We start from the raw sequence: 24,007 nt of genomic DNA, 5'->3' as shown, positions 1-24,007 counted from the left end.
GGATAATGGTTTAAATTCAAGACTGATGGATCTCTTCCAAATATATTACTTAAGGGATTGGATTTCTTATTTGTGATTCTAACTAAGAACATTCCTTCTTAGTAAGAAGAAATGACTGATAGGATTCCATTGTGCTATGTTAGTGGGAATTGACAGAATGGAGAGAGAAATGGATGCTGACATGATTGCTAACATCTTGAACCAGAAGATAATTCCTCTTGTCCAATTTATAGTGATAAGATAAATGGATGTATTAATCGATTGGATCTTCTATTCTTTTTTTATGGTGATTTCATGAGCATAGGTAGGATTGCCAAACTTTTAGAGTGAGAAACTCAGGACAAGCATAGCTGCTTTGGCACCCTATATTAAGAACAAGATAGAAATAAGATTCTTGATGTCTAAGGCCACTAGGAGTCAAACAGGGATTGCAGCCAACCAAGACTGGCAACCTGAGGCATGGATATGAGTCAGTGCAGTAAATCCAAGCATTCATCCATCTTCCCATAATTGCTGGAATTCTTTGTACTTACTTTGCACTGGAAATCTGACACCAATCATGAATCCACTTCAGTGATGAATGATTGATTCTGTGAGCTACTACTGATCTTAGAACCTGTTTGGGATGATTTATACTATGTGTTCTTAGGTTCTTACCAATCTAATACCAATGAATTGTACACTCCAAACTCTTTGATTAGTTCTTACATCTGGTTATCTGTTTCAAATCACCATTTTGATGCATACTTAGATAAAATATGTGTATATTTCTAAAGTTTTCTACTAAGAACACAAAAAGATTTGTCATAAATGTCAAAAATTGAATAATGAAAATTTTGCTACTAACATATATCATGATTCTATCAAAAAAATAATAATCTTAATTATGCTATGAGTCAAACTCATCCTCATTGGCTTACTCGACTGGGAATCATTAAATAGAATCTTTTAATCTATTATCATAGTCTTATCACCCGTCATCAAGCAAATATGACCAGGAAAGGAACGAACTTTACCCATTTTCAATTGACCGGCTGAATCACCCAGGAAGCATTTCTAGGGTGGCGTGGCTTCTCGCGGAACCCCGTGAGACGAGCAACAGGAAAATTCTCCAGGCTGATTCAGCCGAGATCGTAGGGCCTTTTTTAATCGGCGCACGTGGCGACGACCGCGAGGCTGCATCCGTGTTTGATACGGACAGCGACACTTGCCTTTAAACCGTCGGATTAGAGAATCTCGAGATATCGATCTGACCGCTGAATCTAAATCGGACGGTGGGTAATCCTTGATACTGTGAAGTCACCGTGCATCGCCGCTGCGTCTTCGCATTCAATTGCCGTCCCCTCCCCGTCCGAACGCAAGGGAGTAACGACATTGCCGAGATCTTGGAAGATGGAGAGCGACGAGAACCGGACGGGGCCGTCATCAGGTCTTCTTCGCGTTGCGTGGATTCTGCTGGTGTGGTTTGGTGCTTATATTTGGTTGATTCGTTTCTTTAGGGAGTGCGAGCCGTGGAGGTGGTAAAGCGTGCTGCCGGTGCGGGTGGGTGTACCCCAACCCGCACCCCAGCAAGAAGCACCGGAAGGCTCACCGGAAGCACTGCGGCGCTGCGGCGTCGAAGCCGCGCGATGATGCTGCCGATGTTGTCGTGGCCGTGCATGCGAACGATGCGGCTTGTGAGCTGCTGGCGGATGCGGACCCGAGGAAAAAATCTGGTGCTCAGTTTGTGGGTTTTGCGTTTCTTGTCGCTTTCTAGCTCTCTTTTTCGGTTTGGTTACTGGGATTGAGTTGATTTGCAGGAGTGGTGGCGGTGGAGGAATCGAAGCCGGAGAGGGACAGCAGAGAACTGTGTAAAGATGCGATCTTGGAGACGGACACTGCTGGTACATGGACTCCATTGTGATGGTCTTTCATTTCTTTAGTCTTTTTCTTCTGGTTAATTACTTCATGAGATCGATGAATGTGTCTTTTGGGCGGAGACTACGGTTTGTCTTCACCTAGCATTGACCAAATTGGCAGATTCGCTTCGAAGGGACCATACACCGAAAGGGCTGGCTGCTTTAATTTTTCTGAGTGATTATTTTTAGTGTTCTTTGGTCGTTCTTCTCTTTTCTTGTTATTATTATTATTTTTCTTTTGTTTTCTCTAAATTCATTGAATGGTGAGGACTACCACTATTAGAATTTCAAATCACAATATTCTTGTTTGATGTGTTAGAAAAATGGGATTGTATGATGAATTGAGTTGTCACTAGTGGTCTTCTATGAATGCTTTACTAGTTGGTATAACAATCAATTTTATGTTCTTGAGGAGCTCTGGTCATCTATGAATTACATTACCAGTGGCTTCATGTCCAACGAATGTTTCAGTTGACACGACGAAAGTGAAAATTAAAAGGCTACTGACAAAAGTAAATTACAAGAGTGCTCATTCGAGGCTGCTTATTGTTCTTGCTTGTCCTTCCTTATTGCTTGTCATTTTGTTCTTTTGATATTTGGTTTTCGTATGTGGACAGAAAACCCTTCTTGTTATTTTTGGTCATTTTCTTCTGGTGTCTATTAGATATCAGGACTGGACTTATACATGTTGACTTGTTTATCTTCTGCCATGGAGGATGGAATATTTCCACCAAAATCCGTGCGCTCCTTATTAAATCCATCTTTACCTGCAGATAAGTCTTCCAATTCATGTGCTTTTTGTCATGGCAACAAGGTTCAGAGTTCTGATGTGGAATTCACTGCAAGTCAGCTGGATTGCTCGACTCACTTTCAAAATCATTCAGTCTCATGTGGAGTCGATATGATTTGCACTGCTGATGATACAAAAGGTTCTTCTTACTTCCCTTTAACCAAAGGATCTTCCCTGGATGCTTCAAAGGAGGAAATGGGTTGTGCTACAGTTCAATATGCAGTGGAGAGTGCTACCGTTGCAAATGATAAAAACATTGGAAACCATATAGAGAATAAGTTAGATGCAGACATTCCTAAAGCACTGATCCTACCTCATGATTCTTCCATCAATTTCTCTTCAACTGACTCTGAGTTACAGAATAAAGATAAATACATGGAGATCAGTGTAACTGTAGATCGAGTAAATACAGTAACCACACTGATGTCTGGTCTTCCACATGAGGTTTCTGAAAATACAATGGAACCTGAACCAATCAACTGCATTGCTCAAGATAGGATGACTGATGTTGCAGGACAAATGTGTCAAGTTCAACTATCTTCCGAGGGTGGACGATGCACTTTGGAAATTAATGCTGGTGAGCCTTTTGAAATTTCTGCTCATTCCTCTGGATGTGAGTATCAACTTGGCAAACCTGCTAACTCTTTGGCAAATGAAAATGAGCTGGAGGATTTGTTTATTTCAGAAGTGGCATCAACCACACTTCTCGTGGAAGCTTCTGACATGAAGCCTGGGTCTCCTGAAGATTGTGGGTTGGTGGGGGCTGCTGTCACCACTATTTGTGCAAACTCTCAAGTAGGAAATGAGTTAGGTGAACGCATAATAAATGATGTTCCCAAAGTAGTTCCATCTGAGTTGTTAGTGGTAGAATTTGATAAGAGCGTTGATAATTTTCTTTCAACCTTGCCATTTAACAAAGAATTTTCTCTCCACATAGAAAAACTTAATGCAGTTGAAAACAATGGGTCAATTGATGATCAAGATGACATGTCCCAGTTGGTCAATATATTTGAATGTGAGTTTCAATGTCCTGAGGAAGAAACAGATTGGCTTGGAACACATGAACAAGTTGCAATTGCAGGATCACCGGTAGACCAAGCAATGGTTTTAGATAGTTGTGTTACTAGTTCATGTGAAAGTTTTCATTCATCGGCTGGAATTGAAGCACAAAAAATAAATTACCTGACTGAAGGGCAGGATATTTACATATCTTATGAAGGATCCTTAGCTGATAGTTTGGGAGTTTCGGACTCAGGTCTTGCAGTCTCTGGTGTTATCCAATCTAGTATAGCATTTGAAGTAAGTGATAAGAATCAAAATGTGAGCCAAGAAACAACAGAAGTTAACAATTATGTTGTGGTAGAGGAGAAAAAACATGAAATGGGTAAGGAAGAAAGTCTTTACATGGACTCAAAAGAATTAAGTTCTTGTCAAGACCCAAAATATGATTCTCAGTGTAAATGTTATGCCTCAGAATTGATGCCTTCACTTGGAGATGATATTGAAAGGATGGAATTGCAAAACCACAAACATGTCGTAAGCACGACAACCGAGGAGATCAGTTCCAGCTACACAGATAGTATTTCCAATTATTACTTGGATGAGCCAGATCCCCGAGAAGCTACTGAGGGTAGATTCATACAATTTGCTGCTGGTGATGAAACCAATGATCATCCTGAAAGGCAGGCAGAACCTTGTGTCAATGAAGCTATATTCGAGAATGTATTTCTTGTTGAGCATTATGATAAACTGGATCTCCACAAAGATGAAGTTGACAATGTGCAGACATCTGGTTCTCAGCTTAAACAAAAGAATCTTCTTGTGGTAAGAAGTGTTTATCCTCTGAGCAGTGATGAAAATAACCCAGATAACCCATTTGTTACAGATGTTCAGATCCCTAGCATTGACAAAGAAAATAGTTTTGCCAATATACATAATGAACAGCCAAACCCAAATGAACTCGGTGAAGTCGGTTTGTGCCATGATGGAGAAGACCATAAGACTGAGGAATGCTCCACTTCAGAAGATGTGCAATCCATTGTTGGGAAACCTGATTCTGATTCAAGAACCAGTGATACATCTGGAGTTCCTTCCAGCAGCTTTTATCATTCTTCAAAAGAAGAAGATATTTATGTTGAATCCATGCAATGTGCTGAATTATGCACTCGAAAAATAGATGACTCAGCTGATTCAAATGGCCAAAGAGCCAGCACTGAAGCATCATTGGTCTCTGTTTCAGGTTAGACTTTATAAATCTGATATACTATTTCATTTCAGTGATAGGCAGTTCAATCTTGAATTGATTAGACCTCTGTAGTTCACTTATTCTGTTTTACTTGCTATGAAATGTGCATCTAGATGCTCTGGAAAATGGATTTCATTTTTATTTATTTTTTTCAAGCCATAAGGCCCCAAATGTTTCGGGATGGTTACATACATGGATTTCTTAGGGCAGTAGACCAATATGTTAAAAATGAAGAACAAAGAATATATGAATGTTCCATCTATATTCACGCAATAGATGCAACAATCTCCCAGTGATCTTAGGAAAATAGATCTAGATTCGTGGTGCAGCGAAAAATGTAACAGTTGGCACTGGATACATGACATGGGTGTCAATTATCCATGTATCCCAGAAGAATCACCCACAGGATCCTTCAAAAATCAAGGCATGTATTGTCCGGTAGATATAAACATGTTTACAAGTTTTCGAATCACTATAATAAGTGTTTTTCATCTAGTTCCTATGTGATCTGATAAATGGGCTAAAGAGCAATACATTTTCTACCCATTTGGGCCTTGTGCCTCTCCTGTCCTAATAATAATTGGAGAGGTGACATGGACTCAACCTGGGACCTACCAGAAATACCCTTCTATGCCTCTCATGATGGGCAAGATAGTTAAGACAACAGGAAATTATGTTTAGCACTTTTGTTGTGCATATCAAGTATGAGATGTCTAACAAGTTAACAAGGTTATATATGTTGTTTAAAGAACACATTTTGATTGAGCAAACTGTCAAAAAGATCTTTCACTATCAAGAGTCCAAGTCTTTAACATGACAATATAATCTAAAAGTTTACAGTTTCAGGTAATACTGGTTAGGACTTAAAGGATAACACTTGGCTGGAGTTACACTCAAACCAGTTGACTGTTCTGACTCATGATCCATTTGACCATTAGGTTTGGCATTTTAAGGAAGACCATTGACTCGGATATTTTAATCACATCAGTTTGTTGTTGCAGTACAAACTATAGGAGAGCATAATTTGATTGAGATGCCTTTTAAGTATATACTATTCCGTGTATTTTTTTCAAGTAAATTCTATTCCTTATATTTTATACCTTTAAAATACTCAGAATTCATCGTTTCTTAAGGGTCTTTGCCCATTTCAAGAAAAATATTATTTCCACATTTTATGTTGCAGATGGAGCGATTCCATTCCTAAGTTATTCAGCAAAGGGAGAATCCAATTTTGATGGAAAAGCTTCGCCAATTACAGATTCCCAGACCACAAGGGATCTACAAACTTCTGATCCAGCAGCAGGGGCTCTTTTCAAAAGCGATGTTGATAGCAGTGATATGGTCCATCTTTGACAATCCTTGTGGAACCTGGTCGGCGATCTGAACCTAAAGGAAGAAATGGTAATGAAGAAAATGCTGCCAAGGAGCTGAACTGGAATTCTGGAAAACCATATGTTATGTTGAAGAATCTCCTTGCTGAAGCAGACACTGAGAGTGAACAGAAAGTACCCTTTGGCCGAGGCCACAATGCATCATTGACTTCCAAGAGAAGGAATGGTTTGCAAGATGATGGATATTCTCTTAAACCTGCAACATCTAAAGTAGTTTCTGATAAATCTAATGAGCCCTTTGATAATCAAGTAGATCACAGTGAATGGAACTCTCCTGCACGGCTCCCTGTTACCCAGCATGTTAAAAAGAAAGTAAAAGGGAGGCAAGCCTGGGTGCCATTCATTTGTTGTGCATCCATGAACTGAAAACATCTTGTCAGATTGGTGGTGGTTATTGGTTGTTCTCAGGAATGACAGTTCATCTTCTACTTGTGATTGGGACCATGGTCCCCTTGTTAGTCTTCTATGACAATGCGGATATCTTTTGCTTCACATCTTAGAGGATATAAGGTCAAAAAGAAAATATTACAGTTTGTCCTTAAATTTTGGACTTAGATAATGCTGATTTCTTCTTTCCTCTTGTTTTGTAAAATGTTGCTGCTAGTCCTTGCTTTGTCATAATTAGCGTGAAGTTCAACTTTTTTATGCAATAGATGTCAGAGCAAGGCACTCAGTGACTTTTATATGTTGTTGTGATCAAAATATGTTGTATGTTGTATGGATTTCTTTTCGAGGATCAGATATTCCTCATCTGCCATCTGTGTATTCTTTTGTTGGTTGGTTTGCCTCTCATAGATCTGACATGAGAATATCAAATCTTGAGGTCATTCAACCACGATGAGGAGTATTTATCATGTTTGCCTCTTGTAGAACCAGAACCTGAGACCCCCGCTTTGCCGACATTGAGGATGGGGCTGTCGTCGGGCAGGTTCATCATGGCCTCCCCATTGCCTCCTCACTGGATGAGGGATCGAAGTCATCATTCATGGCAGCGACTTGGCTTAGGGTAGAGGTTGCTACCAGAGTTGAGAGAGCGTCCGGCCTTTCCTCACCAGGTGCTTGTTAAATTTACCTTATTTTCATTTTTTTGTGATACATTAGCATGAAATATTATCTGAAGCATGCAGCCAAATGGATTGGCAGCAGGATGGAATTACTTGATACTTAATTTGCAGCAAAGTGAGCATACGGATGGTAGACTGGTTAACTGTGAATAGATATGCATGATAACCATCTGTTCTGTCACAAGAACTTTGTGCTGGGTAAGTGCTACTCAAAACATTACTCCATTTTCGATTTGACAAAGCCTTTTTATGTATTATGGTAGCCTATAAATTGGTAGTGGCCTTTCTTTGAAGAATTATTTCAGTTTGACTGTATTGCTTGAGATCTGAAAAGGGTATATATATATACACACAAAACAGAAAAATTGTTGTTGTGAAATAGGCTAAGTAGGGTCAGTTGTTAGCATGCCATGCTACTTCATGTTAACAGTGCTTTTCCTTTGACTTCTCAAAGGAAAAGTGATTTAATTTGATGGTGGGAACTGTTGCATAAGATTAAAGTGAAAATTAATGCTGGCTACATTAGTGATATTTTTATAAAACTAAGAGTGAGAAAAAAAAAGGGTAGTGCAAGGTTACAATCTAGCTTTTGCAATGCTAAAAGGTAGGAAGGTGGTTACAACTTGGTTCTGATTACAGAAATGCTACTGATGGTACAGAATAGGGAAGTAGAGAGAAAAAGAAGTGTGAGATAAGAAAGATAAGAAAAAAAAAGTACAAGACTAAAGAAGATATAATTTTTATTTAAATTTAAAATAATTTATTAATTGATAAGCTTCATTATTTATAGAGGTTTAGGATGCACAATATAATTAATGAAGGTAATGATTCTCAAGAGTAATCTCCTAGGAAATTAATATGATTTTAAAAATCTAAAATATGATTTTTAGAATACCTAAATAGTAAATGAGTATACTTAATACATAAGAGTGTATTTAATACAAAAGGAGTTTCTAGGTTAGTACTAAGAAAGATCATAAAACTTTTTAATTTTCAACAACACCTCTTAGAATTTTTAGGCCAACTAATTGATGACTTTTTATTGATTTCTTTGCCTAGTATAATTTTTTTAAAAATCCTTTGTAAAGCTAGATGATTCTTTATTATTCACCATTGGTGGAAAAAAAACTTAACCTTGGAGAGTGATCTACAAGGTACTTGTCTAATAAGTCTGATGTAAAGTCACAAAGTTCCTCTAAAGTAATCTAAGTAACATCGAAAGCTAAACGATCATGCTAATTGATAAAAAAGTGTTGAGTGATGCTAATAGCATACGTAATAAGGCAATCATCAAGAATGGCCTTTATCTATCTGTGTGTTGTGGAAGAATCAATGCTTTGGGAGAATTGTCACCTATAGAAGATCGGTAGATAAAGGAGGCTCAAAAATACCATAATATAGAATTAAATCCTCCATATTAAAAACTAGACTAATATTTAAGTCAAAAAGCAAATCAAACATATATGCATTATATTTCATGTTTTGGATAATGGGGAAAGGACCAATGGCTCAAGCATGCAATTTCTTGAATGAGTTTTTTAGGAAATCTCTCATGGTGAATGTAAAATAAGACATAATCATCAACTTGAAAACTCTTGACTTCTACGATGTGCATTAGTACCAAGCTTGTAACTTTCATTACATATGACAATTTTACATCGAATCTTAACATACAAATCATAAATATGTTGAGCAAAAGAGTGGACCGATTCTAAGGTACGATAGTCAAGTGGAAGGAGTATAGGTAAATGGATGTGTGAGGAGTATAGCCAAGGACAATTTCAAATAGTCTTTTATTCGATCAAGCGATTAATTGAGTTATTGTATGTAAACTCTACAACAAGTAAGGTTAAATCCCAGTTTTCTAGTTTCTCCTCAACTAAACATCTAAGAATCTTTCCCAATGAATGATTATAGTTCAACCATCAGTCTGGGAATGAAAGGTTGAAGAGAATTTCGATGTTGTACCAAATAATTTTTACAATGGTTTTCAAAAATAGCTAAAAAATTTCTTATTCCTATCAGACATCATAGTTGAGGGCAAGCAATGTAATTTAACCATTACTCATAAGAACAATTTAGCAATGTACGAGACATCGTTGGTCTTGTTACATAGGATAAGGTGGGTTATTTTTGAAAATCAATCAACAACAATCAAAATAGAGTCATAGCAATGGTTGGTTTGGGAAGTCCAAAGACAAATCTAAACTCACATCTTGCCATGTTGAATATGTAATAAGTAATGGGATATATAGGCCAATATAGTATATGTGAGTTTTGGCAAATTGACAAGTACAACACTACAACACTACTCGAGCAACATCTTGCTTTAAGGATGACCAGTAAAATCTATCATCGACTTATGCAATGGTATTGTCTTGATCTAGGTGACCTACTAACCCACCTACGTGCGTTTTCCAAATAAGAAAGTCTCGAAAGGAGGATCGAAAAACACATAATTTAGTAGATCGAAAAAGGTAACCATCCCGAAGAATGAAGTCCATATTTTCACGATAGTTTTCATCTTAGACTTCCTGATATAAAACTATATTGTTCTCATCAGCTGCCTTATAAAATTATGAATTTGACGAAAGATGGTCTGAAGGGTAAAATTAGCACCTTTCTTGCATTTGGAAGTAGGCACAGATCATGGTTCCTGCTACTGATAGGAAAGACTACAACTGGAAGTAATTATGGGTGTCTAAGTGCATACCTATTCTCTGCTTCTTGCGGGTGCTAAATGGAACCCCCTTAGGACAATGTGCTCTGATTTAGAGGCAAAAGTAACATGGAATGTAAGAAACCTTTGTTCTGATATTGATGCAAGGGATTAGAAGGCATATCCAGTAAGCAACTCCATACAAGCTCCAAGGATTCCTTGTTGCATTTCACGGTTAGTGTCATAAGCCAATCTCTATACATTTTTTCCATTCAATGTCTTATTTACTTCACTATTGGTTATATAAGAAAGTGATTCCTGTCCAGGATATCTTTTTTCTCCTTTCTTCTTAAAAAGAACAGCATCTTATTCATTCATAAGTTGTGAAAACTAGGTAGAGCCTGTCTAATATTGCTCCATAAGCTCTGTTTTTAACTTAATATTCCATCCAATAGAAAGTTGTCACAGACTGGGTGTCTGTTCTTTCAAAGATTTCAAGAGTTGGGTTATCACACACCATTTTAGCTTTCAGGTGGGTGTCCCAGAGGGTGTTTGATCATGCATGTCTGAGATGCACTTTTTGCTCACAATTAAGAGCTCAATTCTAGTTCAAACAGAAGAGAGGGGAAGGGGGGGGTGGAGAGGTGTTTCTCTTCTGATATTTAGGTAAATTCTTACTGTAGAAAGAAAATGACACAACTATATCAATGTTTCCTTCTTGTCTACTGGTTGGTTCCACCACCCTCTCCCTTTCCAAATGATTCTTATCCCTACTCCTTTAATAATTGGTGAGACAATGCACACACCACAGAGCAATAGATTGTTGCTGAACTATTGCATTATTGGGACGTGAGAGCATCTTCACCTACAGAACAGCAAATGGCATCTCTGCAGCTTGAGAGGGAACAAAGGAATACACAGCACTACCTGAAAGAGGTGAAGAATTTAGAGGTCCTCCTAAAGGTTAAACGAAGCCAAGGGCTTCTGGTTGTTGGATCTTGACCTGATGCATCTGGCCATGAATTTAGTATTAGTAATACCTTATTTCTAAGAGGAGGATTCATTCACTGTTAGTTGGCATTTGGTTTCATTCAAAGATGAAGGGCGTATTCTATTATATCCTGTCTGTTCTCAATCAATCTTAAGGTCACCATTTTGGAGGTTGGTGAACATGAGAAGATTAATACATGGTTTTTAGTCTTTAATCTTGTGAATCATGGAGCAGTTCTGTATTGTAAAAAGGTCAGATATGTGGAAGTAGGTGCTGCTGACAACCCTAAATAGAGAGCTGTAATGACCTACCAAAAGTCAGAAAGATACCTCCTCTATTATTTATTTCATAGTAATGTTTTGGGGTGATCCAATAATGAATGATGAACATTCAGAAGTATATCACTCTACAAAGATCAATGAGAGATATGAAATACCAAATGACTTCAGAACAAGTTATTGTTATTGTTATGCTTATTAGCAAATGATGATTCCTCAAAAATTTTGCTGCAACTCAAGATATGTTTTTGGTACTTGGTAATGTAAGACAACATTTTTAAATTTGTATAAGCCAGAACACTTTTTTCCCTGCATAAAAGAAATTCCATGCTGAGCAGATTGCTGTTAAATTCATGTTCACTGAATTGGACATCCACATTTGTATGGAAAAGAGCCAAAACAAACAGTCTATGAGACACTGACAGCAGAGTGATTTGAAGCAGAGAAATGAAGATGTACTGTTCTGAATTTTGATTAGGTTCATCTTCAGACTCTTGATTGTTAATTCTAAAATTTAGAACATTAATAAATAGTGCCCTTCAAAGCTCAATTAAAGAATTCAAACTTGGTACTGAAATGTGTCTTGGAGTAGTTTAGCCAAAATAAGAATATGTGAAAACCTATACTTGTTGACAGCTCCAGGAAGAAGCACTGCAACACCAACAAACTGTTACTATTCAATCACATTAGCTTGCTTCCTGTGAAGATGACAAAGTCAGGGAAACTACTGCTTGTGAAGATAACACAGTGAAGTCAGTGGACATTGCTATTGGAACTGCAGTTAGTCTGTAACTGCTAACAAGAACTGGGATTACCAGAATTGCCTAGGAATAAATGCAATGATTAACTTGTGGAAGCCAATTGTTTCTATTAGTTTGAGTTTAAAATCATCAAATAGAAGCCTAGCATGAATAATGTATCTTAATCATTATTGACTTCTCTCACCATCTCTTATATATTTCTTCATCAATGACTGCAGGCTAGGATACAAGCATATGAAACTCAGAGTGAGGTATGAGATTCTTGTTCTTTTTTCAGAAGAATAAATTCATTGTTCACAGATCTTTTGGAAGTGAAGAATCTTCTCTTTTCAAAGAACTGGAAAGTACAACATTGGGAATTTTTACCCTGTTCTTCAGCAAATGAGACATCTTCTTTGAATGATGAGATTAGAATTCAGATTGGGAATATCAAATTAGTTATTGAAAATAAAGAAAAAAAAAGTCAAGAAAAGCTGTATCTGCTGTTGCTTTAAACAACTCTCAGAGTAGTAACTATAAAGTGGCAGTGTCACAAAGAAATGGTGGTAATCTGAAATCACTGGATATTAATAAGGATTAGGAGGAATAAGTGTACTAATGTAGGACCTGGGGAGAGGAATAGAAGATGGAGGGAGGACTTGTGGAAGCCCACCTTGCAAATGAATCCAAATGCAGATTTGTATATGGCCAACATACATGTGACTGTCAGCAGCAATCCCAAAGCTCTGCAAATATAACAGGTAGATACAACCACTTCACCTTCTCCAAGTAATTTACTATTTGTATCAGCTAAACTATATCTTCTCTCTCTGAACTCAGGCAAGTTCAGAACCCAAGCAAGAGAGAGAGAGAGAGGTCAATGCAATCCACCAAGGTAAAAATCTCTGCACTCATCCTCATTGTCTTCTCTAATACTCCCCATTCCATTTTAACATCATGAAACCTTAGGAGGAAGATTTCTTCTCACTAGAATGTGCATCATGTCCGAGATAATACTCATACCTCATAGGGCTCTATGGATATTTTGCTTAAATTGTCATGGGAAACATTATAGGAAGAAACAACATCCATAGACAAAGTGTACATAAACAAGTAGATAAATTGGTTATACAGTCATAACTCTAGCCATATTCAGAGCCTCAGAAAAGGCCTAGGCCTCTGAGAGAGAGAGAGAGAGAGAGAGAGAGAGAGAGTCCTTGGTTTCTTCCATCTCCCCAGTCACTGTTGGTTTCACTTTCACCTCATCAGCAGTACAAAACTGCAAGTGATCAAGAACTTCCCCTTCCCACCTCATCTCTTTTACCACAACCATTTCAGCTTTCAGCTCCTCCCAAAACTCCTCCTTTGTCTCTGTATCCTTCATCTTTAAGGGCACAAAACCTGAGGTGATGGCCACAAGGATTTCAGAGACACAGGGAACACAGTTCCATTTAAGATTGATGGTTTGGCATCTGTGAGGCCACCCATATGCGACCTCACTTAAAAGGTCACCATTTCTTTCTTTCTTCTTGCTTTCCCTTCTGTCCTCCACCTCCCATTCCTCTGTTTAAAAGCCTCTCTTTTCCTCTGCTTTCCAAACTCTATCATCTCCCTTTCCTTCCGCTTCACTCCCTCTGCTTTCCTCTTTCCACTCTCCCTCAATGCTCCCTCCTTTTGCCTTGTCGAGTTCGGTGCTCCTTTTTGCCTTTGAGTGCTCATCTTTAGCAAAGCTGAGATCTTTAACTGCCTCTCGCAACTAGCAGTTGTGGAGAGGCAGCCTCTCGCCGGTGATCAGTTACCTTTGCATGTGAATTCAGCGTTCTTTCTTGCTTTCTAGTGCTCTCATCAGCAAAAAGGTCTTCTTTCGGAGAAGGAAGAACCGAACCTCGCCGGAGATGTATTGCGGGCTGCCGGATCAGCTGCCGTCATGCCTCCTCGACCTGAACTGGGACCAGACGATGGACACGGCGGGCCATTTTGAGTCGGCGCTGAGCTCCATTGCCCCGCCGTCGCAGTCGTCCGGCTCCCCCGCCTCCGCAGATGGCGTGGCCTTCCATAAGCTCATGGGAGGATCGCAGAGCATCGGCAACTCCTCCGATGGGACGTGGCCGCGGTCGCATCACATTGGTGTTCGTCTTAGTTCCCCTCCGAAACCCAATCTGTCCGTGTTGGGTCATATCCGCCACCTGCAGCAGGAGGCCACGGGAGGAGTAGCCGTGTCGACTCAGTTGGATCAATTCTACAGCTTTGGTGGCCGGAATTATGGCCATCTCGCACCTCAGTTTGGGCTTCTGGATACTCTGCAAATGGAGCTGCCACTACGATTGAATGCAAACAATGGTGAATTGATGAATGCGACGGAGGAATCTTCTTTGTCTGATCCGACCACCAGAGGAGTAAGCTCAGGAGGTGCTGCCAGGAGCAATTCAAAGAAACGGAAGGCTCCTCCGACGGACAAAGTGAAGGGTGATGCTATCTTGGCCAATTCTGCCATAGATCCTCCCAAGGTAAAGAAAACTATTCTTAATGGACCCAAATCGGCTTCTCATTATATGGTAAACCGACAAACAAAGATCTAATTTGTAAAGATGCAGGTGGCAAAGGAAGAGGATTCTGATGCCAAGAGATGCCGTTCCATGGTGAAGAACAGGGATGAAAACGATGCAGTTAAACCGAAGGCAGAGCAGAACGATGGTTGCAGCAGCAACGGAAATGGTGGTCAGAAACAATGCAGGGAGAATACTGCCAAGTCCACTGAGCCTCCAAAGGACTACATCCATGTCCGGGCAAGAAGAGGCCAGGCAACAGATAGCCACAGCCTTGCTGAGAGGGTATGAAGTTACCACCATAATGATCCTTCATCGTGTAAGTGTTTTGTGCTTATTCTTCATGGATGCTTTCTCTCTTGCTGCTAGGTGAGAAGAGAGAAAATAAGCCAGAGAATGAAGCTACTGCAAGATCTAGTCCCGGGCTGCAATAAGGTATCAAAAAGCAATGAATTTGGAAGATTTTTTTTTTCCTAAATAAATATAGAAGAGTTGCTTTCATAAAAAGTTGGATTTTTTGGAATAATTTTTCAAATTCTGATGAAATGTTAAGATTATGAAGACTTTAGTTTCAATTCGAAATGTGTAGGTGACAGGAAAGGCAGTCATGCTCGATGAGATTATCATCTACGTGCAGTCGTTGCAGCGCCAAGTTGAGGTATCATCATTATTATTATGGAAAAAAATTAACATTTTGTGATGGAGAATCCTTCATAGAGTTCGTGTGTTGCATCTAAATTCTCTTCTATTTCCATGTCTTGTAGTTTCTTTCTATGAAGCTGGCCACTGTCAATCCACATCTTGACTTCAACAATTTGTCAAACCTCCTTCCAAAGGATGTAAGATGGAAAATTTTCTTCTCCGATTGTTCGTTAATGGTTAGATTACTATCTCTAATATTTTTAATCAATAATTCAGGTGCATCAAACTTGTGGGGCTATGCCAAACTCTGTTTACTCATTAGAAGCCTCAGGAGTGGCACCGCCATATATAAACCAACCCTCTCTTCATTGTGTCTTACCTGATGGCATGGAGATCCATAGGTCAGCAGACCTGCTAGGCTCAACTTTACATCAAAATGTCAACACACACCAGCCTTTACTTGCTGGATTTGAGAATTCACATTCTCAGGTAAAATGTTCCACCGAATTCTCAAATGAAATGGTGAATTGTTAAGTTCTGAGAGCATGCTGTTTTGACATGAGAAGCTTGCTGAATTTTCAGCTGGGAAATTTCTGGGAGGATGGCCTCCAAAATGTTAGTCAGATGGACATAGGACACGACTAGTAGATTGCCCCTCTTTCTATCGGAGCTTTGTTCGGTAAGTCATCGCACAAGGCCACTCTGCTACTGTCAACTGCATGGATACCTCGGAAAGTAGTGAATAAAATGTATTTGATGCAGGCCCTCTGCCAAAACAGCTCATATGAAGATTTAGCTGTGAATCATCTGAGTTCATTAATGGCACCCTGGTGCATTTGTATATAGCGACGCTCGAGGAGAACCGTGCAGAAGACCTTGAGCTAACAGAGTTCAGATCTGAGCAGATTGCCATTAGTCTCCTGATTAATTCTTTGGAGGTTTGTCGGTGTCGCTTGTATGATCTTCATACTTGTGTAGCTTTCCTTAATGCTTCGAACATTATTGTGATGTGAGATAATGAGCACGACAGATTTGACATCATGATTTTGCTCCGCTATTGTAAGAACTAATTTTCATCATTTTTCAATATGTGTTCTATCACGAATGAAACATCCGATTCTGGTGAAAGTGTTTGCAGAATATTTGCTGAACAGGATCATACATCCGAAGATGTATCATTTGCATTTTGCAGATGATAATATATTGAATTTGTGACACTATGAATCTGAAGTCTGCTACAACAGACTTCTATCAAACTCCTCCTTTTGCTTGCAAGTTGAAGTTGTGGGAATCATCACCAAAGCAAAATGCTTGTCATCCTATCAAGAACTTCACTTGAGGTCTGTCACAGTAGGGTCTATCTTTTGATTTTTTCTGAGGAAAACTGCAACAGCAATCCTCAAGAACAACACATTCGAAAGTCCATCAGGTCCTGTGTTTTGGAATCATGTGCTTTATACCTTTACCAGAATTGGGAGCCATTCAGTGTAAGAGCATCTTCTCTGAGTACAAGCTGCTGTAACAAATCCAAGTATGATCTGACAGGGATATCTCAAGGTTACCTCAGAGACAGTCACAAGGAACCCTTGGGTTGTCTGTAAGCATCTAAAGAAAGAGCAAACATGGAAGATATCATTCTCCTATGCTGCCCCTTGATTTAGGCCACCAACACCTATCACCTCCTTTTCCCCATCTCCATTCTGTTCTTTTCTTCCTCAATGGAAGTGTGGAAGTGCAAGTGCAAGTCCCTCATCAGCAAAGAGACACAAAATGTCAAGATACAAACTGATGTCCTCAGCTGCACAGAATCAATCCCAAGCTATACTCTCTCCATCCCTATCCATGCCAAAATTTGCAAGCTTTCAGAGTGTTTGAGACTATTTGCTTGTGACTATACTATGATGGATAATTAGTTTTAGCAATCGAGATCAAAACTGATCATCGACAGTGAGTACACAAGTTGTAGGAGCACTGATGCTAGACACAGTCATAATCTCTATCTGAATCCATGGTCCATGATTGTCATGATGAGTGCCTCTCTTAAAGTTGAGTCCTTTTTTAGTTGTCCTTAATTGAATGTTAGGTGAGCTTTCTACATTACCAGAAGCGTGGGACATCATGGCCTGTGATCCACTTGCAGCTTTGCCTCCCCTCTCTTGATACAAAGCAGCAAGAAGGACCATGTCCTACAGTGTTACACCTCCGATGCGGTGTGCCTGATACCAAACCTCAAAACACAACTGGCTTAGGCCATCTTTGTCGTCTCCGGTGGCCTTCTCCATCCTCTTTCCCATCAACATTCAATTCGCTAGCCTGCTCCTAACCGATCTGAGAAGTGAACTCCTCCATTTCTTCAGCCCCAGTGCTCCGAGCATGATGAACTGATCGCAACAGGAGGAGAGAAATTACCACAGACATACAGAAACTAAGACACTTGTAGCGTGCTAATTGGTCAAAACAAGATCTTGATGGAAGCCTGTAGATCATAAGCCAGAATGAAAGAAAACTGTGTGGATCAACAGCTTAGCAGATTACTGAGAGTGTCCACTGTCTTGAAGGGAAAAGAGTGGATGGATTATTAGCCCATGGGCAGCTTCTCCTTGGCTTGATTGGATTGTACAACAGCATGTCCTGATATCATCCTATGATAGCATCTGATTATAAATGTCGCTCTTATGCCACATTATCGTCAACCCAACGCTTATAATCAGATGCTTAATTAGGCCACCAATTATAATTGGATGATTCCTTAATATCTCCGAGAAACCACTCACACCAAGTATTGACGGCCAAGTAGTTGTACAACCACAAGTGGACTTTCCTATCCACGTTGACCGACCAAAATCTACATACATTGACGTCGTCTGCGTTTGTTTTCGTTCATCTTGGCTATTTCTCACTTGATCTAACTTGATTTCATTGTTGTATCAGAGGAAAATGCAAGATGACGCGAGAACAAAACTCTCTTTTGGTTTCACAGAGATCCACTTGAGATTAAGCAGTACGAACACCATAAGATGAGGGAGCACACCGTTCCATTACACGCGTTCGATCGGCTGCTATCTCCTCGGACGCCGTCGGATGTCTGCCATGGGAGACGTACCACTTCGGCACGAACTACGCTTGGTTATTCCCTGCACCCAGCAACGCCAGGGTCATCAGTTCCAGAACACAATGCAGAACTCGGCTCACCCACTGAAGCTGCATCTCGATGACGATGATGATGCTGATGAGCGACAGAACACAGCATCCACGACAACACGACCTGCACAGCATATACGTATCCCTGTACAGTGTAGAGGAGGGATCGAGGGTGGCTTCAAGTCACGACATCTCCTCCGTGTCGTCTCTCCTCCCACACGCGCCCGACCCCGCCCCCGCTCGCTCCACCAAGAGTCAACCGCCTCCCCGTGGCGTACGCACGCGCGTTCGTGTCTCCGCGTGGCTCCTGATCATGCGGACGAGCCACCGAATCCCAAGGCATATGCCGCCACATGGCATCTTCACGCCACCCCCCACCCGCACTACCCAAAGGGATATCCTCTCGTAAATATTTATATATATATATATATATATATATATATACATATAATGCATAATATTTTATCTTCTTGTCTTCAGGAATGGATATGAATGTAATGGGGGCAATGAAACTCCACTGGAATATTCCCGCTGTAAAATCCGTGCTAAAGGAATTGGCAACGTTTCGTCCACGCTGATATCCGTTGCCCGTTGAATTAACCTGTCTGTGATTGAGAAGGAGAAACGGGCTCAGGTGGGTCCCTTCCATTCACCCATCGAACCCACCACCTCCATTTCCCTCTCCGACTCCCTATATATCGGCCACCTGTCTCCGTTCTGTCTCCCTTCCGACTTCACACCTGTAGCCTCTTCCTTCCACTGCATTTTTCTGTAAAGGATAGAGAGGTGGAAGCTGGCGGAGAGATATTTACCGGAAGATGGCGGTCCGCATCTGGGCGAAGCGTGTCAGCGTACAGCTCGATGACGAGGCGAGGGCGCGCCTCCGCGGCGACGACGCACGGGGCGTCGCGGGCTACGCTAGCAGCGGCAGCGACCACGGGACCACCACCTGCCTCTCTGGCCTCGTTCATGCCTTCCTCGAGACCGGGGGCGGCGATAGCACCTCCTCCGCCGCTGCCGACTACGGAGGTGGCGGGGAATCCGACCATGACGAGAACCTCGAGGACCTCGATGTCGCCGAGGACCGGGATCGTGCCGCTTCGGAGACTGTTCGGGAGCTGATGAGCTCGACGGCCGAGAAGGACTCGTTTCGCACTCGGCTGGCGACTGACGTCTCGAAGGCGGCGGAGGGTGTCGCCTGGCTGAGGTCGAGCTGCGGCGCCGCAGCCTTCAGGCGGGCGGTGATGGCGCGGCTGAGGGCCGCGGGGTACAATGCCGGGATCTGCAAGGCGAGGTGGAACGCCTCCGGGGGATTGGCGGCGGGGAATTACGAGTACATCGACGTGGTGGTGGCGCCGGGGGACGGGGACGGCCAGGGCAGGAGGTACATCGTGGATCTGGATTTCGCGGCGGAGTTCGAGGTGGCGAGGCCGACGGAGGCGTACAAGGGCGTGGTGGCGTGCCTGCCGCGGGCGGCGGTGGCAGGGGAGGAAGCGGTCAGGCAGGTGGTACGGGCGGTGGCGGACGCGGCGCGGAGGTCGCTGCGAGCACGCGGCCTACACGTCCCGCCGTGGCGGAAGAGCCGCTACATGCTCGCCAAGTGGCTCGGGCCCTACCGGCGGACCACCAACCCGGTGCCGACCTCTCTCACCGCCACCGCACCGGGCGGCGACGTCAAGCGCCGTGCGGTAGGCTTCCCCACGGCGGGCCCACCTGCCTGAACCCGTTAAGAGGAAATCGACGGCCGCGGCGAATAGTAACAAGCTTTTTTTCTTCCTCTCGTCTTCTTTTTGGCGTGTATACGCGGCGACCGACTAACGGGGTAACGTGGCATGACGTGTTTGAATGTCGTCTCGTGGTTGGACACCCCGCGGTGCGTCCCGAGAAGACGTATTTCTTTCCTGTGTGTGGATAATATAGATAATGTCTTGTCGAGCTACGGATGTCGTATTTTTTTCCATTATTATGTTTATTTTATTTCAATGAGATATTGCGAATCACTGCGACTAAAATACACTCTCTAAAACCAAAAAAAAAAATGACAAGGACGAAGCGTGCGGCGAGAAGATAAGCACGAAGCCGACATCACACCATCGCGGCCGTTAATTTCTAATTCGATGGCCAACGATCCGCCAAAAGCCGGCAAAGTCTTCGTCAGGTAGACGTTATCCTAATTCTCCAGGCGGGTCCCGTGTGTACCACAGTGATCTGAGCCGTCCATCGGGCAGATGCTGCATGAGTATATGGCCAACATCTCATCATTCAAATTTTGGCATTATCGTTGCATCATGCATTTGTTTGACCAGGCGTTGACACAGCGAGTTAAACAGGCACGCATATCGACCGCAGTTGTCATCTTCCATTCCGAGCCACGCTTTGAGATATCAGCCATGTGAGGAGCAGGAAGAGGATGGTGGAGGGAGCATATTCTAGAGGATACAACCCTCTTCTAGATTACTGATTCAGACATACAAATAGAAAACATTACCTTCTTCTCGCGATCGACTCGAGAGCATAATTCCAAGCTGGCAGTGCTCTTAAAGTAATGCCAAGAGATCAGGTTATTTATTGGTTGCCCCGGTGACTTCTCGTCGTAGATATGGCCACGGACAAGACAGCCGAGTTGTTATCCTTTTGCTGCTTGTGGTTTCTGCTGTGCCCTTTGGACCGCCATGAGGCCAGAGAATAGAGAAGGACAAGACTTGATTGTGGGATACTGCTGTTGACAAGATGACATGACCTTCGTATGGCTTCTCATATGTGAAAGGAGCAGTGCAACTTGGATTAACATCCACCATTGTGAGTGCACACTTGAACCTTCTACATATGCTGTTTGTTTGCTCGAGCTGGCATTACGTACAGTTAATGGCGACTGATGCATCTAGACAAAGTGTAAAGGATAGAATTATGGTGATGTGAAGGTCGAAACGATTAAGAACGAACTAAGGCACGTATACATATATGCTTCACCATTTGAGATGATATAGTTGTTTGGTAGACGTGGGAACACCGATCCTAACCCACTGCAGTTGCAACAATTGACTAAGCCTTGGAGTCAAAACCACATAATTAACTTCTTAATCCACTAGTCTTGCTCGTTCATTAACACCAAACATAATGCCACAATCATAACAGTCAAGCATAGCACTTAATCCACACCCATCAAAATGTAGGTACACACTGCCACATATTGTGTATATATATATATATATATATATATATATGCCATCTCTCAATCTTGGTTGCTGCTTACTTTGACCGTTGACTCCACACTCAAGCACAACTCCGAGGATACGTGCTTTACACGGAAGCAGCGGGGGTCTCCACTTCGACCTTGGTTTCCTCAACTGCAGTAGGCGCCGCCTCTTCTTCTTCGACGGCGGCTTCAGCTTCAGGAGACTCCGCTGTCTCCTCAGTAGCTGGAGCTGTGGTTTCTTCTGGAGTTGCATCAGGTGCTGCCAGTTCTGTGTCTGGTTTGGTTTCCTCTGTGACCTCCTCGGCAACTACGACTTCTTCTGCTTTCTCCTCTTCTGCAGGTTTCTCCTCGGATTCCACCACTTGGATGGCGGGTTGGGCTGCTTCCACTTCTACTTTGGCTTCATCAGCAACGGCAGCTGGGGTCTCTTCCTTGACCACCACCTCCTCTACGTCATGGGCAGGAGCTTCCTGTTCTGCGGGGACTGTTTCCACCTGCATGAGTATTGGACCACTTTATTGCAGATGGAGATGAACGTATGTGATTCATGCACACGTACGAACACTGCTACCCACTCTTACAGGTATTTCACTGGTGTTACATGGCAATTCCATCATATATAGGCCCACACGGACAAGCCATTGTACGGCATAGTTTAATGGTTTGATAGAGAGACATGTTAACAAAGATGAATTAAGTAGATTGCCCTTATAACCATCCATTTCATGCGTTTTTGGAAGCCAACAGAATGACAGAACTCCATATTCAAATCATCTCAGGAAGTAAATATCCGCAATCTTCAGCCATCTGCCAGCTTACAGCCATGGCTTCTGAGGAAAACTTCCTCAACTTCATGAAAGTAGAAAGAGTATTTCTCAGCAAAACTAGCACAAGTTACTCACCTCGACAGCAGCCATTACCTAAAACAAAGGAAAACTTAGTATGAAAGCTGGGGAAACGAGGGAGATGGAGCGGGGAGAGACGAAAGCAAAGCAGTGTTAGATGTGATAAAAGAGCTGTGTTAGAAGGGGTAGTATTTATATGTATTGAAGCCAATGGGCTCTGTGACCAGCAAACAAATGCTGAGTTGCCGATTGCTGCCTTCCTTCTTCAGTTTCTAAGAGTTATTATTAGAAACGACGACCGAATATCGCATCAGCAAAGAAAAGAAAAGCTTTCCGCCATCTTTTGCTTAATTTACAACCTACTCTTGTCCAATCTTTCCACGTGGCGAGCATCCAACGGCTGGATCCGAGGCCTGGGACCCGACCCGGCGTCTCAGCAAAGGAAAGATGGGGCCCGCGGCCGGACTGGGCGGTAGAAACGGGCCCCACCTGGCGTAAAGGCGGACACCGATGGAGACGTGGCCAAGGGAGTCACGTGACCGGTGGAGCCGTGACGCGGTGCGTTGTTCCCCCGTTCGATCGGCCTGCGTCGCTACGTGGCAGTATCACGATGCATCGCACGAAGTCGCACGTGGCGGCGTTAGGAAACCCACGTGGCAACCGCAGGATGACATCCTGTACGGGTCCCACGTCTCCGTCAGGTCACGTGCACAGTGGACCCTAGTCGTCTGTGGCATGGATGACGTCAAAATGAGGTCGGAGCTTCTTCGTCCATCCGTTTCCGTCTTAATTCCAAAACATATATATATATATATATATCAATAATTCAAAGAAAACTATATGGAATCTCATAAACACTCCTAAAAAAATGGAGAAACTGAGTGATGCTATCCTAATTTAAAATAATATCATCCATATATGTTTGTTGGGCATATTTAGAGGGGAAAGGTTATAAGAAATAATTTACATATTTCGAAGAGGAGTATACACGAAATGGTCCCCAAGAATTTATATTAATACGTTGGTTTCGATGAAATGATCGAGATTTCATCATGCAGACACTCACCATATGTCTAAACGCATTAAAAGAAAAAGAAAAACACAACCCTCAAGGAGGAGGATTGACATAATCCACCTCAAAGTCGTTGAAAGCGAGGATTAGGAGTCAATGCCGGCGTGATTAGAGTTAATGGCGTGGTGTTTAACTCGTAAAATGATTAGTGTCATACGATCTTAGAGCTTTCGGTGAGGATGTTGACGACAGCATTGTGGCACAGCACAGAAAAATAAATAAAGCGGAAGAACAAAAGAGAAAGACAAAAGACAAACGAAAGCTCTCATGAAGAGGAGGAGGCTTCCTCAAAGCGTCGAGAAACGGAGCCTTTTGGGAGAGAAAGCGAATGAAAAATGGTTGAGGTTTGATTAGTGTGTTTCGTGCATTAGATGAGCGTAGGTTATGGGCTCATCATAGCCCCCCCGGCAGTGGGACGAGCTTTAATTATGTGCTTGTCTTTTCTTTATTACCTTCGCCTTTTATGTGCATGCATGAATGCGGCTTTTGATACACGAGATGATCATACA

General features: G+C 42.1%; 4 protein-coding genes across 5 annotated transcripts; 3 read left to right on the top strand and 1 right to left on the bottom strand.

Moving 5' to 3' along the window:
• Positions 1-1,298: 1,298 nt before the first annotated feature.
• On the top strand, positions 1,299-13,134 carry LOC108951468 (uncharacterized). The gene is made up of 8 exons (XM_065084961.1): positions 1,299-1,429; positions 1,500-1,715; positions 1,800-1,883; positions 2,672-4,927; positions 6,117-7,379; positions 7,452-7,586; positions 12,296-12,817; positions 12,897-13,134. Exons 1-5 carry the CDS (start codon positions 1,393-1,395, stop codon positions 6,284-6,286), a joined length of 2,763 nt encoding a protein of 920 aa, XP_064941033.1. The 5' UTR covers positions 1,299-1,392; the 3' UTR covers positions 6,287-7,379; positions 7,452-7,586; positions 12,296-12,817; positions 12,897-13,134.
• A 202-nt stretch (positions 13,135-13,336) lies between these two features.
• On the top strand, positions 13,337-16,285 carry LOC135594622 (transcription factor bHLH77-like). 2 transcript variants are annotated; one of them, XM_065084962.1, is made up of 8 exons: positions 13,337-14,563; positions 14,651-14,887; positions 14,972-15,037; positions 15,192-15,260; positions 15,367-15,441; positions 15,521-15,733; positions 15,827-15,923; positions 16,007-16,285. In XM_065084962.1, exons 1-7 carry the CDS (start codon positions 13,952-13,954, stop codon positions 15,887-15,889), a joined length of 1,335 nt encoding a protein of 444 aa, XP_064941034.1. In that variant the 5' UTR covers positions 13,337-13,951; the 3' UTR covers positions 15,890-15,923; positions 16,007-16,285. The 2 variants fall into 2 exon arrangements, 1 of the variants encoding a protein (XP_064941034.1); XR_010480148.1 differs by having other exon boundaries at positions 13,486-14,563; positions 15,811-15,923.
• Positions 16,286-19,092: 2,807 nt separating this feature from the next.
• LOC103969497 (uncharacterized) lies at positions 19,093-20,371 on the top strand. Its single transcript, XM_009383038.3, has one exon. It carries the CDS (start codon positions 19,204-19,206, stop codon positions 20,104-20,106), a length of 903 nt encoding a protein of 300 aa, XP_009381313.2. The 5' UTR covers positions 19,093-19,203; the 3' UTR covers positions 20,107-20,371.
• A 1,083-nt stretch (positions 20,372-21,454) lies between these two features.
• On the bottom strand, positions 21,455-22,641 carry LOC103969496 (induced stolen tip protein TUB8-like). Its single transcript, XM_009383037.3, has 2 exons — positions 22,484-22,641; positions 21,455-22,075 (listed from the first exon to the last, which is right to left on the bottom strand). The coding sequence occupies exons 1-2, from the start codon at positions 22,496-22,498 to the stop codon at positions 21,686-21,688; spliced, it is 405 nt and encodes a 134-aa protein (XP_009381312.2). The 5' UTR covers positions 22,499-22,641; the 3' UTR covers positions 21,455-21,685.
• Positions 22,642-24,007: the final 1,366 nt, after the last annotated feature.

Source organism: Musa acuminata, chromosome BXJ1-10 (genome assembly GCF_036884655.1).
Source record: "Musa acuminata AAA Group cultivar baxijiao chromosome BXJ1-10, Cavendish_Baxijiao_AAA, whole genome shotgun sequence".
In the NCBI taxonomy this organism is placed as follows: domain Eukaryota; kingdom Viridiplantae; phylum Streptophyta; class Magnoliopsida; order Zingiberales; family Musaceae; genus Musa; species Musa acuminata.
This window is presented reverse-complemented; position numbering and strand designations above follow the sequence as displayed.